The 12,500-nt window shown below is 43.4% G+C and overlaps 1 protein-coding gene across 1 annotated transcript in view; it reads left to right on the top strand.

Moving 5' to 3' along the window:
* mdga2a (MAM domain containing glycosylphosphatidylinositol anchor 2a) overlaps positions 1-12,500 on the top strand; it is a 131,138-nt gene that overhangs the window by 54,161 nt on the left and 64,477 nt on the right. Inside the window, exon 6 of the mRNA XM_044375625.1 lies at positions 2,724-2,996. Coding sequence (XP_044231560.1) covers positions 2,724-2,996 — 273 coding nt within the window. The remainder of the gene's footprint in view (positions 1-2,723; positions 2,997-12,500) is intronic.

Here is a 12,500-nt window from a genome sequence, read left to right as displayed (position 1 = left end):
GCCGCCTGCCGGCTGGAAATGCAACTCAGGGATATCTCACCAATCCTTCTATAGTAATAGACCCTTGCAGGTAAATAACATTTTGTAACATCAAGTAACAACTAAGGAGTAATACAACTGTTAAAATTTCCAAGTATTGATTTTAAGTTGGGAGAAAATGACGATTAATCATCTGTCCACTAAGTTGGACAAAGTTGGACGTGTTTAAAAAAAAAAGAAGTTTCTAAAGAGGAATAAAAACACTGACTGAGGTTATCATAATTCATGCATAAAAAGGGTTAAAAAAAACACTTTATAGTTTATAGACATTTATTTATTTGTTTGATGAATTAAAATGTTTCTATGAAAAAGATTCAAACCTTCACACAGTTTCTAGTTTTTCACTTCAAATGCAGGTGGATTATATATATATATATATATATATGTATATGTTCTATTGTTAAAGGTTTTAAATGTGTCATCATGTGTAAATAGTCGGCAGTGATTTCCTTCCCTGCTGCTGAAACTGAATCTAAAAGCTTCCTGTCCTCAGATTCACATCAGAGAGAAATAAAAGCTGCAGAGCGACTCGCTGCCTCCACCAGCTGCACACGAGGAGCTGCAGAAAAGCAGCTAAACGCAGAAATAATAATGAGGGAGATAAAAATAGCTGAGTCGACCTCTGTTAAGCTGACATCATGTAAATCCCATCAGCCCCTGGGGCGGAGTGGCGGGATCTACTGTACAGGTCAGAGAGCTGCAGTCTGAACTCACAGAGGAAGATGATTTATTTATGATTTACACCATCCAGCTGTACATGGACAGGTACAGAGAGATTAAAAAATAAATACTTATGAAATACATGTTCATCTTACATAATATGGAAACCATTTTCTGCCACAAAACTGAAAAAAAATGGAAAAAAACAGATGAAAAGTTACGAATTATAAAAATACCAATAAGTCAAAATTATGAGATACGTGAAAAGGAAGAACGTCTGAAGTCTAGAGTTTGACTTAAAATCTGATTATTTTGTATATAGACAAATGTTTATTTATTGACTTAATATTAGATATTAAGGGAAACAAAGTCATGATAATGTTAAAATCAAAAATGTTTGGGTTGAAGCGCTTCCTGGACTCAAAAATGAAACATGTAGTCACAAAAATACAAGAAAACTCCAAGGAACTCTCTTTTAAAACCATTAAATTGTCTTTATTGTCATGACTGTTGTGGATATTTTCTGAGCGATGGTCAGAGAAGCACACACGAGCCTTTAATGTCTTATTGCTGAGAATGTTTATTGAAGTTACTCGATCAAGGAGAACAGTAAACAGCGAACATCCAAGTTGGTGTAACTCGGACGCCGTCTCTTCCCGTTCTCCCTCTGACGGTCTGACTGTTAGTATTTAACCCGAGCAGATCGGCCTACGACATGTTAAATCAGTCTAATCGGTTCACTAGTTTCTATTTGGCTACACATTCCACCTATCCTCTCTGGCCTTGGTAACCATGGCAATACTGATATACTCTTTATCAGAGAGGTTTCTGCTTTCACCAAAACATGACCTGATGTCACTCCAACCTGTAACCCCTAAAGATGGAAAATTCCATAACAACGACATGGTCATATTAGACTTTTAAAACAAAACTCTGATGCGTTTAGACATCAGAGTTTTCTAGTGGTGTCCCACCAATAGGAATCTTCCACTTGGACATGGTGTTGTGGAGACATAAACAAACTCCAGCTGATGTCGCCATTTTGGCCCAAAATATTCATCAAAGCTAATTAATGAGCAATAACGTGAATACAAAAAATAAAATCTACGTCCTCATGTAGGATGTTTAGTAGCCTGTAGGTTTGTTGATCCAAAAGGCTTCCTGTTGGTTACGTTTCCTTTGTCAGTCAGCTGTTCATGTGGAAGATGGGATGCGGTCGATGCTAAAGGCTTGTAATGTGGATGAGTTACTGTTATGGAAGTCCAGATAGTGTCTAGCTATGCAGTAGTTTTGTAGGTTCCCTCTGCGAATGACATATTTGTGCTGTTAGCCTGTCCTGTAGACGTCTATTTGTTCTTCCAATTAAAAAATGTCCCAGCTGCAAAGCCTTAAATAAAATGTTTACTTTAAAAGACAAAATTTTGAGACGGTAGGTGAATGACTTAGTCTGTCTTAGTTTTTTAAATATATGTTGTATTACAGGTGGGTAAAGCTGAAAGAATAAGCAGTAAGTAAAGTAATGGAGATGCTAACATAAGGAAGCTAATTGCTAGAGCTAGCAAGCACCAATTAAGGTAATAATCAATAAATCATTTGAGTCTGTTTTTAAGTAAAAATGTCAACCAATCTGTGGTGTCAGTTTCCTCAATACGGGGACTAATAATCATTAGATGCAGTCGTAGTCGTTAGGAAAGATCTGTGGAAGAAAGTTTGATTATGACCTTCCTTTGCACATTAAGTTGTGTTTTCCTGATTTCTTGATACAGTTTCCGACTGTATTTAACTTGAATGAGGAAACATTGATAGTGTATTTTAGTTTTCTTCACCTTGACTGTGATATCAAACTGTCAGCCGATGGTTCAAAGGACTCAGCTGTCAGTCTGAAACCCAGAGAAATTCATAAAGTTCATGTTTGGACTTCCTGAAAATGAATCTCATGCAGTATCCTTGTTCAAAAATACAAACCATTTAACGGACAAAGTGTGCGCTATAAATAACGTGCTTTTTCTCTCTTCCCCCCTCAGCTCCTCCCTCCATTAAGCTCCTCCTGGAAGACCCCCTGGTGGTGAACCCGGGGGAGACGATCACTCTGGTGTGTGTGGCGTCGGCCGGAGACCCTCCCCCCATCCTGAAGTGGCTGAGGCCCGGCGGGGAGGAGCTCCCGAAGAGGAGCGTTGTCAACGGCGGCACGCTGACCATCCCCGCCGTCACTGTGGACGATGGCGGTGCCTACAGCTGCATGGCGTCCAACAACGTGGGAAACCCAGCAAAGAAATCCACCAACATACTGGTCAGAGGTACGAAGTTCACACCTTCACTGAACTGAACCTTACACTTGAAATATAACAGCGTACCATGTGGGGACCAAATGGGAGATGAGTCCCCATAAGGTGATTAACGGGTTAATGTCCCCACAATGTAGGAAAACAAACACACATATTCTCCAATCACATTATTTGCTTGTTTCTTGCTTGTTGGCTTTGAGTAAATCCTAGAGAATTTACTTTACTGTTTTATCCTGGTTGAGCTGTAAAACGGCGCTAATATCTAAAATTCATCTAAACAGAGAGTCATCAGCATAGTTATGGAAAGAGATGCCATTCATCTAGTCTAGTTCCATCAAAGGAAAAAAAAATCCACCTTCCAACCTTGAAATCGGTCTAATTTAAATGTTGCAGGTTGTTTATTGAACAGGTGTAGAAGTGGAAATGTAAAAAGGAGATTTTGTCATTTTAGCAGCCTCACAGTGCTGTTAGCATGTTAGCTGTAGACTCTCAGTTTTGTTGTATTTCTGTTTGGATTAAAAAAGACGAGAGGTGACATGTTAATCGTTGAACTTTTGACAGAGCCAGGCTAGCTGTTTCCCTCTGCTTCCAGAGTCTTTATGCTAAGCTAGGCTAATCACATCCTGGCTCCAGCTCTGTGCTGAAACATCTGCACCTTTTCTACGTAACCTGCTCCACACTGGTTGTGTCTTGATGCAGGTTCGGTTTGTGCAATGACCGAGTTTATATTGTTCATCACCTGACTGACTGTCTTCTTATTCGTGGTTCAGTCACTCGTGTTCCTCTGGGATTTAGTTTCAGCTGTTGAGAGATGTTCTCTCGGTTGTCTTTTCTGTCTGTTTCCACTCTGCAAGGTTGTAACAGTTTTCAGGTGAGTCCTCAGTTTTACTCGCTGCAGCTACAAAGGCACAACCACATCTTAACTTGTCCTTTTGAATGTACAATCTGCTGCAGAATAAACCAGAATAGAACCAACACATCCACAACAAACAGAGCGTTTATCTGCATCTGTGCAGAGAGACGTGAAGCTCTCGGATTATTTCAGTCTCCTCTCTGCTCCCTGCAGCATCGTGGTGAACCGTCCACACTTCATCAGCACTTTGTCAAGTTTTGATGACGCATTCTGCTTCGACTCTGAGAGGATAATAAGAAAATCAGCAGAGCACACTGAGAGATAACAGACGTTTGGTTCAGACTCTGTTTGTCCACGTTCAGGATGAAACCAGCCAGCTCAACATCAGCATGTTTTTCCTCCCTGAAGGTTTATGTTTTTAACACAAAACAAGTTAAAATTTCTCTTTTTTAAAGATGAGAGCAGGAAAAGGAAGTAAAAGAACAGATGCACAGTATAAACCTTGAAAACATTAATCTATATACATCATGAGCACCGATGAGATACTGTATAAAATGAATCGTTGATAAAGGTCAGTGATGATTGTTTCCATGGTTGTAAAATCAATCAACCAATCAGTAGGCAGCTCTGTAAGATTCTCTGTGTTTTCCCGTCCAGAGACAGAAAAATTGAGACTAATTTTCATAAAAATGGCGACAAAGTAGGATGAGATGTTCCTCTAGTAGAAATATGAAGCAGTTTAGTTCAAAGCTTCTCCCTTAACCCCCCCCCCCCCCCTTTTCTCCCTAAAACCACAACGATTAGTCGATTAATTGATCAGTCAATTGACAGAAAATTAATCAGCAACTATTTTGATAATCAAAATAATCATTTTAGTAATTTTTCAAGCCAGAATGTTGAATAACTCACTGGTTCCAAGTTGTCAAATGTGGGACTTGTCTGCTTGTCTTACTCTGTGTGACTTTGAGCTGTCTGAGACTAAAGTTGAGAGAAATCTTTGGTCATCAATCCAAAACTTGCTCCGAGATCTTTCAGCTTTCAGTTTCTGTGGTCCCAGCTGCTGGAATCCCTGACCAGATGTGATTAGATGTGCTCCAACATTTACAATGTTTAAAAGCAGACTGAAACCTTCCAGTTCTCTTTTTGATTAGTTTAATTGTGTTTGAAACGTCTGATTGTTCTACCTGGCTTGTGTGTTTTGTCTTTTGTTGTTTTTTTTGCTTTTTTGTTTGTCTTTTTGTTGTTGTTTGTGTGTGTTTGCTATATTTTTTTTTAGTAAAGCACCATGAATCTTCCCTGGAATGAAATGCGCTATATAAATAAAATGAACTTTGCTTTGACACTGTGAGACTCGTCCATGTGATTTGGAGCTTTAGAGACTAAAGACAGCCTGAGGCAAAACTCTGACAGTCAGAAATTTAAGGCCAAATTCTCACCATGTGACTGTGACTGCTATGACTCATGACTACAAACCAACCAATCAGAAAACAACATGAAATGACACACAGCACACTGGCCGGCGTGACGTTTAATAAAGTTTAGAGAAAAACACACTCGTTCTCCTTATTGCACCCATGACACACACAAACCAAAACGCTGGAGGTGAAATGACAGAGAAGGTTGTTTGACTTTGCTGCAGACGGAAGACGAGCTGATGACGAGTCTCTGCTCTCGTAACGCTGCGATTCATAAACATTCATCTCGCAATCTGACAAACTGAGTCTGACACAGATTTTATTATAACCGTCTCGCACGGTGTGACATGTGATTAACTTACACAGTTGTCGCACAGTCTAAAGGCGCCTTTATAAGACAGAAAAATGAACATCTTTGGGGTTTTGGACCGTTGGTTGAGTCAGGGAAACTGGGATAGACATCTTTTACAGTTTTCTGATGTACATGATCAGTGAAAGATGTTTTCCTCACTGTAATCATTCCTCCTCTTCATACTGGATATTAAAAGATCCTTCAAATGTGCTTTTAATGGAAGTGATGGAGGCCAAAATCCACAGTGTGTCCACACAGTCATTTAAAAGTCTGTGTGAAGCTTCTATTCAGCTTCAGCAGTCTGAGTTAGTCATATCAAGTGGATATCTGACACATTTACAGTCTTTTTAGCATCAAATTCCCTCTTTGTGTTTCCAGCAAGAAAAACAGGTTTCACTATTCATTTGGGCTCCTGACTGTTGGTTTAAGATACACTTGAAAAATTGTGAACCCGTCGGCCGCTAGCTGCTCCAACTGATTCAAAAAGCCTCAAATTCTCTTTAGAAATACTGAGTCAATTATTGTTTTCAATGAGTCATTATGGTCTCAATCTCTAAATTCAGACCCTCTAATAAATGTGCTGGTGTTCATTTTGGAAATTACTGCTCTGTAAATAAGACTTGAAGACTTATAGTAGCTTTGATGTCTGCTGTGTGGTCGTTGATTGACAGTTGGCTCCCCTGCTGCTCTCCCAGACTCCAGCACTATAGACTCCAACTCCTGCAATATTTCACTAAGTTTAATCAGTGTTATCCCTATAATTGGATAGGCCTGGTGGGCCGCCAGGCCAAAAAAATATTTTTTTAACGCCAGAAATAACATCTGAGCTACTCTTGTTAAGGAGAGTCTCTGCTTGCTAACAGCCGTGGTTGATTACAGCAGAGAGCAGGAGGGAGGACAGACGTCTCACTCTGCTGCTGATCACAGAGCAGACACTTTCAGTTTGTAATTGGAGCGTCCGTCGGCCGACTAAGCAACACTTTCTGTATATATACACTGGCACTGTGTTGACACTGTGATCGGATGTACAGTAACAGTGAAGCAGACATGACACAGAGATGTTGCAAATACTGTGAAATTATTTGTTCCATCTTATTTTCCTACTCATTGACTGCAGGGGAGGGGATTTTTTTTATCTGAAATGCAACTTTTCACATATTTCACTTTTTTACTGCCTGTTTTCTGCAGCACAGGTAAAATAAAACCCCTCTCTCACCCCCCTCCCATGGGGGTGGTGGTGTGTCTCTACCAGAGTTGTGGGAGTTTGAGGGTTCTGTGCAGTATCTTAGCTGTTCCTAGGACTGCACTCTTCTGGACAGAGACCTCAGATGTTGTACCTGGAGTCTGCTGGAGCCACTCTCCCAGTTTGTGGGTCACAGCCCCCAGTGCTCCGATTACCACTGGCACTACTGTTGCCTTCACTCCCCACATCTTTTCTAGCTCCTCTTTCAGCCCTTAGTATTTTTTGATCTTCTCGTGTTCCTTCTTCTTGATGTTGCTGTCGCTTGGGATTGCTACGTCTATCACCGCTGCCTTCTTCTGTTGTTTGTCGATCAACACGATGTCCGGTTGGTTAGCCATCACCAGCTTGTCAGTCTGGATCTGGAAGTCCCACAGGATCTTGGCTCGGTCATTCTCAATCACCTTAGGAGGTGTCTTCCATTGTGACCTTGGGACCTCCAGCCCATACTCAGTGCAGATGTTCCTGTACACTATGCCAGCCACTTGGTTATGGCGTTCCATGTGCGCTGTTCCTGCCTTCATCTTACACCCTGCTATTATGTGCTGAACTGTCTCAGGAGCATCTTTGCACAGCCTGCACCTGGGGTCCTGTCTGGTGTGGTAGATCTCCGCCTCTATTGATCTTGTACTGAGTGCCTGTTCTTGTGCTGCCATGATCGGTGCTTCTGTGCTGTCCTTCAGTCCAGCCTTTTCCAGCCACTGGTAGGATTTCTTGATATCAGCCACTTCTTCTATCTGTCGGTGGTACATGCCGTGTAGGAGCTTGTCCCTCCATGATGGTTCCTCCTCCTCCTCTGCATCATCGGGTTTCTGCTGCCTGAGGTATTCACTTAGCAGTTCATGTTTGGGGGGCCATCTTCCTGACGTATTCCTGGATGTTGGTTGTTTCGTCCTGGACAGTGGCTCTGACGCTCACCAGTCCTTGGCCTCCTTGTACAGTCTCAGGGTGCTGGACTTGGGATGAAACCCTCCCTGCATTGTGAGGAGCTTCCTTGTCTTGATATCAGTGGCCTCTATCTCCTCCTTTGGCCAGCTCCTTATACCAGCGGGGTATCTGATGACTGGCAGGGCGTACGTGTTGATGGCCCGTATCTTGTTCTTCCCATTCAGCTGAATTTTGCCTTACTCTGTGTTGGTATTTGGCTGTGGCTGACTTCCTTGCGGCCTCCTCATGGTTCCCATTTGCCTGCAGGATCCCAAGGTATTTGTAGCTGTCCTGAACATCTGTAATGCTGCCTTCTGGTAGTTTAACCCCCTCGGTTCTGATCATCTTCCCTCTCTTCGATACCATCCGACCACACTTATCTAGTCCGAATGAGATTCCGATGTCGTTGCTGTAGATCCTGATGTGGATCAGTGAGTCGATGTCTCGCTCATTCCTGGCATACAGCATGATGTCATCCATGTAGAGGAGGTGACTGATGGTTGTTCCACTTCGGAACCAGTATCCGTAGCCACTCTTTGAGATGATCTGGCTGAGGGGGTTCAGGCCTATGCAGAACAGCAGCGGGGATAGTGGATCACCCTGGTATATGCCGCACTTGATGGTAACTTGTACAATTGGCTTTGAGTTGGCCTCCAGAGTTGTTTTCCACAGCCCCATTGAGTTCTTAATGAAGGCTCTTAGTGTTCCGTTGATGTTGTACATTTCCAAGCATTCCAGTATCCATGTGTGTGGCATTGAGTCGTAGGCCTTCTTGTAGTCAATCCGGGCGGTGCACAGGTTGGTCTGTCTGGTCTTGCAGTCTTGGGTGACTGGTCTATTGACCAGTAGCTGGTGCTTGGCTCCCCTGGTATTTCTACCAATCTACAGGGCCCTGCTCATGTATTGGGCCATGTGCCTATTCATCTTAGCCGCTATGATGCCTGACAGGAGCTTCCATGTTGTACAGAGGCATGTTATTGGCCGTTAGTTGGATGGAATCGCGCCCCTCTGGGGGTCCTTCATGATCAGGACTGTCCGCCCTTGGGTTAACCATTCTGGGTGGGTCCCATCCATCAGCAGCTGGTTCATTTGTGCTGCCAGGCGTTCATGGAGTGCAGTTAGTTTCTTTAGCCAGTAGGTGTGGATCATGTCCGGGCCCGGTGCTGTCCAGCTCTTCATACCCAACACTCTCTCTTGGATGTCTGCCATTGTAATGGTCACTGGATCTTGTTCTGGGAGATTGCTGTGATCTGCTCTTAGATCCACTAGCCACTGAGCGTTGGTGTTATGTGATGCCTCCTCCTCCCATATGGTCTTCCAGTATTGTTCAGTCTCAGCCCTGGGTGGATCTGTTCTCGTGTTATTACCTTGCCACTGAGAGTACGCTTTGGATGGTTCGGTAGAGAACATCCTATTTATTCTCCTGGCTTCTGCTTCTCCTGTGTGTCTCTTCAGGCGGGTAGCCAGAGCTGTGAGCCTTTGCTTGGCAGTCTCCAGGTACAGACAGTTTGTTGTACTTCCAGGGTATCCCTTTCGTCCCCACACCTTTCTATATATATATATATGTCTCCGGAAGGATTAAAAAAAGTGTTTTATGTTAATTATACAGCCTCTGACAGGGTTTCCTGCCACATTTTAAATCACTCCTCAAAACATACTTGTATAAAGCTGCTTTTAATTCTTGATTCTGATCCTTTTATTTCTGTTTTTATTCTGGTTTCTACTTATTTATTTACTTTTTGGCGTCTGTTTTATTCATTTTTACAGTTTTTACATTCATATTTATAATTAACCCTGTAATACTTGCTCTGTTAACTGACACTTTGTCTTTTTTCTCTGTGACTTTCATTACTTTACTCTGTGTTATGTATGTACAGCAGTTTGTAACTGATGATAAATAATAATAATAATTATTATTATTATTATTATTACTCCTTTAATAACAGCATGTGTGTGTGTTTCCTCCTCGTTCCACTGTGTTTTATTCGACAGCATGACTCACCTCTGTGTTTGTGTGTTTGTGTGTGTGTGTGTGTGTGTGTGTGTGTTTGTGTGTTTGTGTGTGTGTGTGTGTGTGTGTGTGTGTGTGTGTGTGTGTGTGTGTGTTTGTGTGTGTGTGTGTGTGTGTGTGTGTGTGTGTGTGTGTGTTAGCTGCTGACCCTGCAGCTTGTCAGCTTGACTTCCTCCTCGTTACTTATTTAACTCCCATCACGCACCTCTCTCTCTGTCATGTTAGTGATCCAGTCCTCCCAGTCTGACACATACTGCTGCTAATGGACCCAGTGTGTGTGTGTGCGTGTGTGTGTGTGTGTGAGTTTATGTGGAGAGGGATCATCTATTATTGTAATGGACAGAGAAGGATTACCTGACCGGGGGAATCGAGGAAGAGGAGGACAGAATGATGTGATGAAGGCATGTGTGGAGGAAAAGAACAGGGGGCGAGATGGAGAAAGAACAGCAGGAAGAGGAGGAGGAGGAGGAGGAACAAAGGAAGGCAGGAGGAGGAAGAAGTGATGATGAAGAGTGAGGAGGAGGATGAGGAGGTGGTGACGGTTGAGGAGGTAGATGATGAAGGAAGGCAGGAGGAGGAAATGATGCTGAAGAGTGAGGAGGAGGAAAAGATGGTAAAGAGGTAAGGAAGGGGGAGTAAAAGGGGGAGGTGGAGGAGTGGAGAGTGATAAAAAAGAGGAGGAGGAATAAAGAAAGACAGGAAGAGAAAGAGGAGGTGAGAAGAGAGGAGGAGGAGCAGGAGGTGATGAAGGGTGACAAGAAAGAGAAGATTATGAGCAGAATGAGTGAATGAAGGAGGAGGAGGTGATGCTGAAGAGCTAGGAGGAGGAGAAGGTGGTCAAAAGGAGGTGATGAACAGACAAGGAGGAGAAGGAGGATGGAATGAAAGGGAGGATGAGGATAAAGAGGTGATGAAGAGTGAGGAGGAAGTGAAGAGATACAGATGAGAGTGATAAAAAGAAGAGGAAGAGGAGATGACTTGGGGGTGAGGAGATGGAGGAGGAGGAGGTGAGAAATTGTCAGAAGAAATACAGGAGGTGAAGACAGACAAGGATGAGGAGAGAAGAGAGGAGGAGCAAGAGGTGATGAAGGGTGACAAGAGAAGATGATGAGCAGAACGGATGAGGAGGAGGTGATGCTGAAGAGCTAGGAGGAAGAAAAGGAGGTTGAAAGGGAAGTGAGGAGAAATCGGAGGTGATAACAGACGAGGAGGAGGAGGAGCAGAAGGATGAAAAGGTGATGCGTGGGGACAGGAGGAGGAGGTGAAGAGGCAGAGGAGTAGAGAGTGATAAGAAGAAGAGGAGGTGATGAAGAGGAGGAGGATGGATGTTTTGATAATGTAACATGACAGACAGGAAGCTCCTCGCTCTGAGGAAACACCCTGCTGAGTGTGTGTGTGTGTGTGTGTGTGTGTGTGTGTGTGTGTGTGTGTGTGTGTGTGTGTGTTTGTATTTCTATCTTTGTGAGGACATTTTCTCTGCTGTCATCACTTCTTCAAAGGACGGTTTGAAGGTTAAGACTCGGTTTAAGGATTAAAGTTAGTTTGTGGGTTTAATATTTGGTTTCTTGTTGTTGGTTAAAGGGAAACTCTGCTGATTTTCCACATCAGAGAGTGTTTGTGAAGCTGTTGTCACTTGAGTCGGCGTCGGTCGGGGCTGAAGCTTGTCTGGGTGCTGTTAGCCTGCAGGTCTAAACAGACAACCTGACACCTCAGTTCAGTCGGAACAAAAACAGATATATGACGTTTGTTTCTCTGCATCTCTTCGTCTGCTACTAAAGGATGTGATGACATGACATCATAGAATTGATATGACAGACCATCAAAACCCATCAGGTGTCAGCAGTGATTGAGATTACACTCTGTAATATCTGTAAAGTCAGTGTTCACACCCCCGAAAATCTGCATTTGTAGATAACACAGAGACTTTGCTTCCTGGATATAAACACCGTGGGTTTAAATCCTGCTTACAGGTGTTGCAGCCTCCTCTTTCACTTCACCTTGACCACTGCGTTGGCAGGCAAACAGCAGAAACATGCAGGTTCATTAAGCAAAAAAAAAAGTTGAAATTTTTGCCAAAACACGATACGATGTCATCCGACGTGACGTGACGTGTCAGACGCTGCATGGCTGAACATCCGACCTCTGTAGCTCCTCATCTCTGCTGGAGGCGAGCAGCTCCAGGCTACAGTAGCCGCTACTAGCATAACAAACCACATCCTATGACCGAGCTGTTGGTGGTCAAGTTGCATTGTGGGTAATGAAGGCGCCAGGACAATATCTCTGGTTCTGATGTCCATCATGAGTCCAACAGTGTTATAGCAGTGTAATGCCACATCATCACCAACCCTCCTGCAATTCCAACTGTGAAATAAAAGATAATTTTGCCAACATTCACCCATTCACACACATGTTCACACACACATTCACTCACTGATGGCAGAGGCGGCCATGCAAGGTGCCAGCGTGCTTATCAGCAGCGATACAGTGCTTCCCATCCAAAGCGCCCCACAGTGTTTCTCTGCTCACCCCCCCCCACACACACACACACACACACTCGCTCACACAGCGATGATGCAGCCATCAGCAGCAGGTCGGGGTTCAGCATCTTGTCCAAGGACACTTCAACATGCTGACTGGAGCTGCTGATCATCTGATTAGTGAGCGACCTGCTCTACCTCATGAACCACGGCCGCCACAAATACATATTTTAATTAAAAA

The sequence above is a fragment of the Thunnus albacares genome, chromosome 15, assembly GCF_914725855.1.
Source record: "Thunnus albacares chromosome 15, fThuAlb1.1, whole genome shotgun sequence".
Taxonomy (NCBI): domain Eukaryota; kingdom Metazoa; phylum Chordata; class Actinopteri; order Scombriformes; family Scombridae; genus Thunnus; species Thunnus albacares.
Note: the sequence above shows the minus strand (reverse complement) of the source record. Positions and strands in the feature narration are given on the sequence as shown.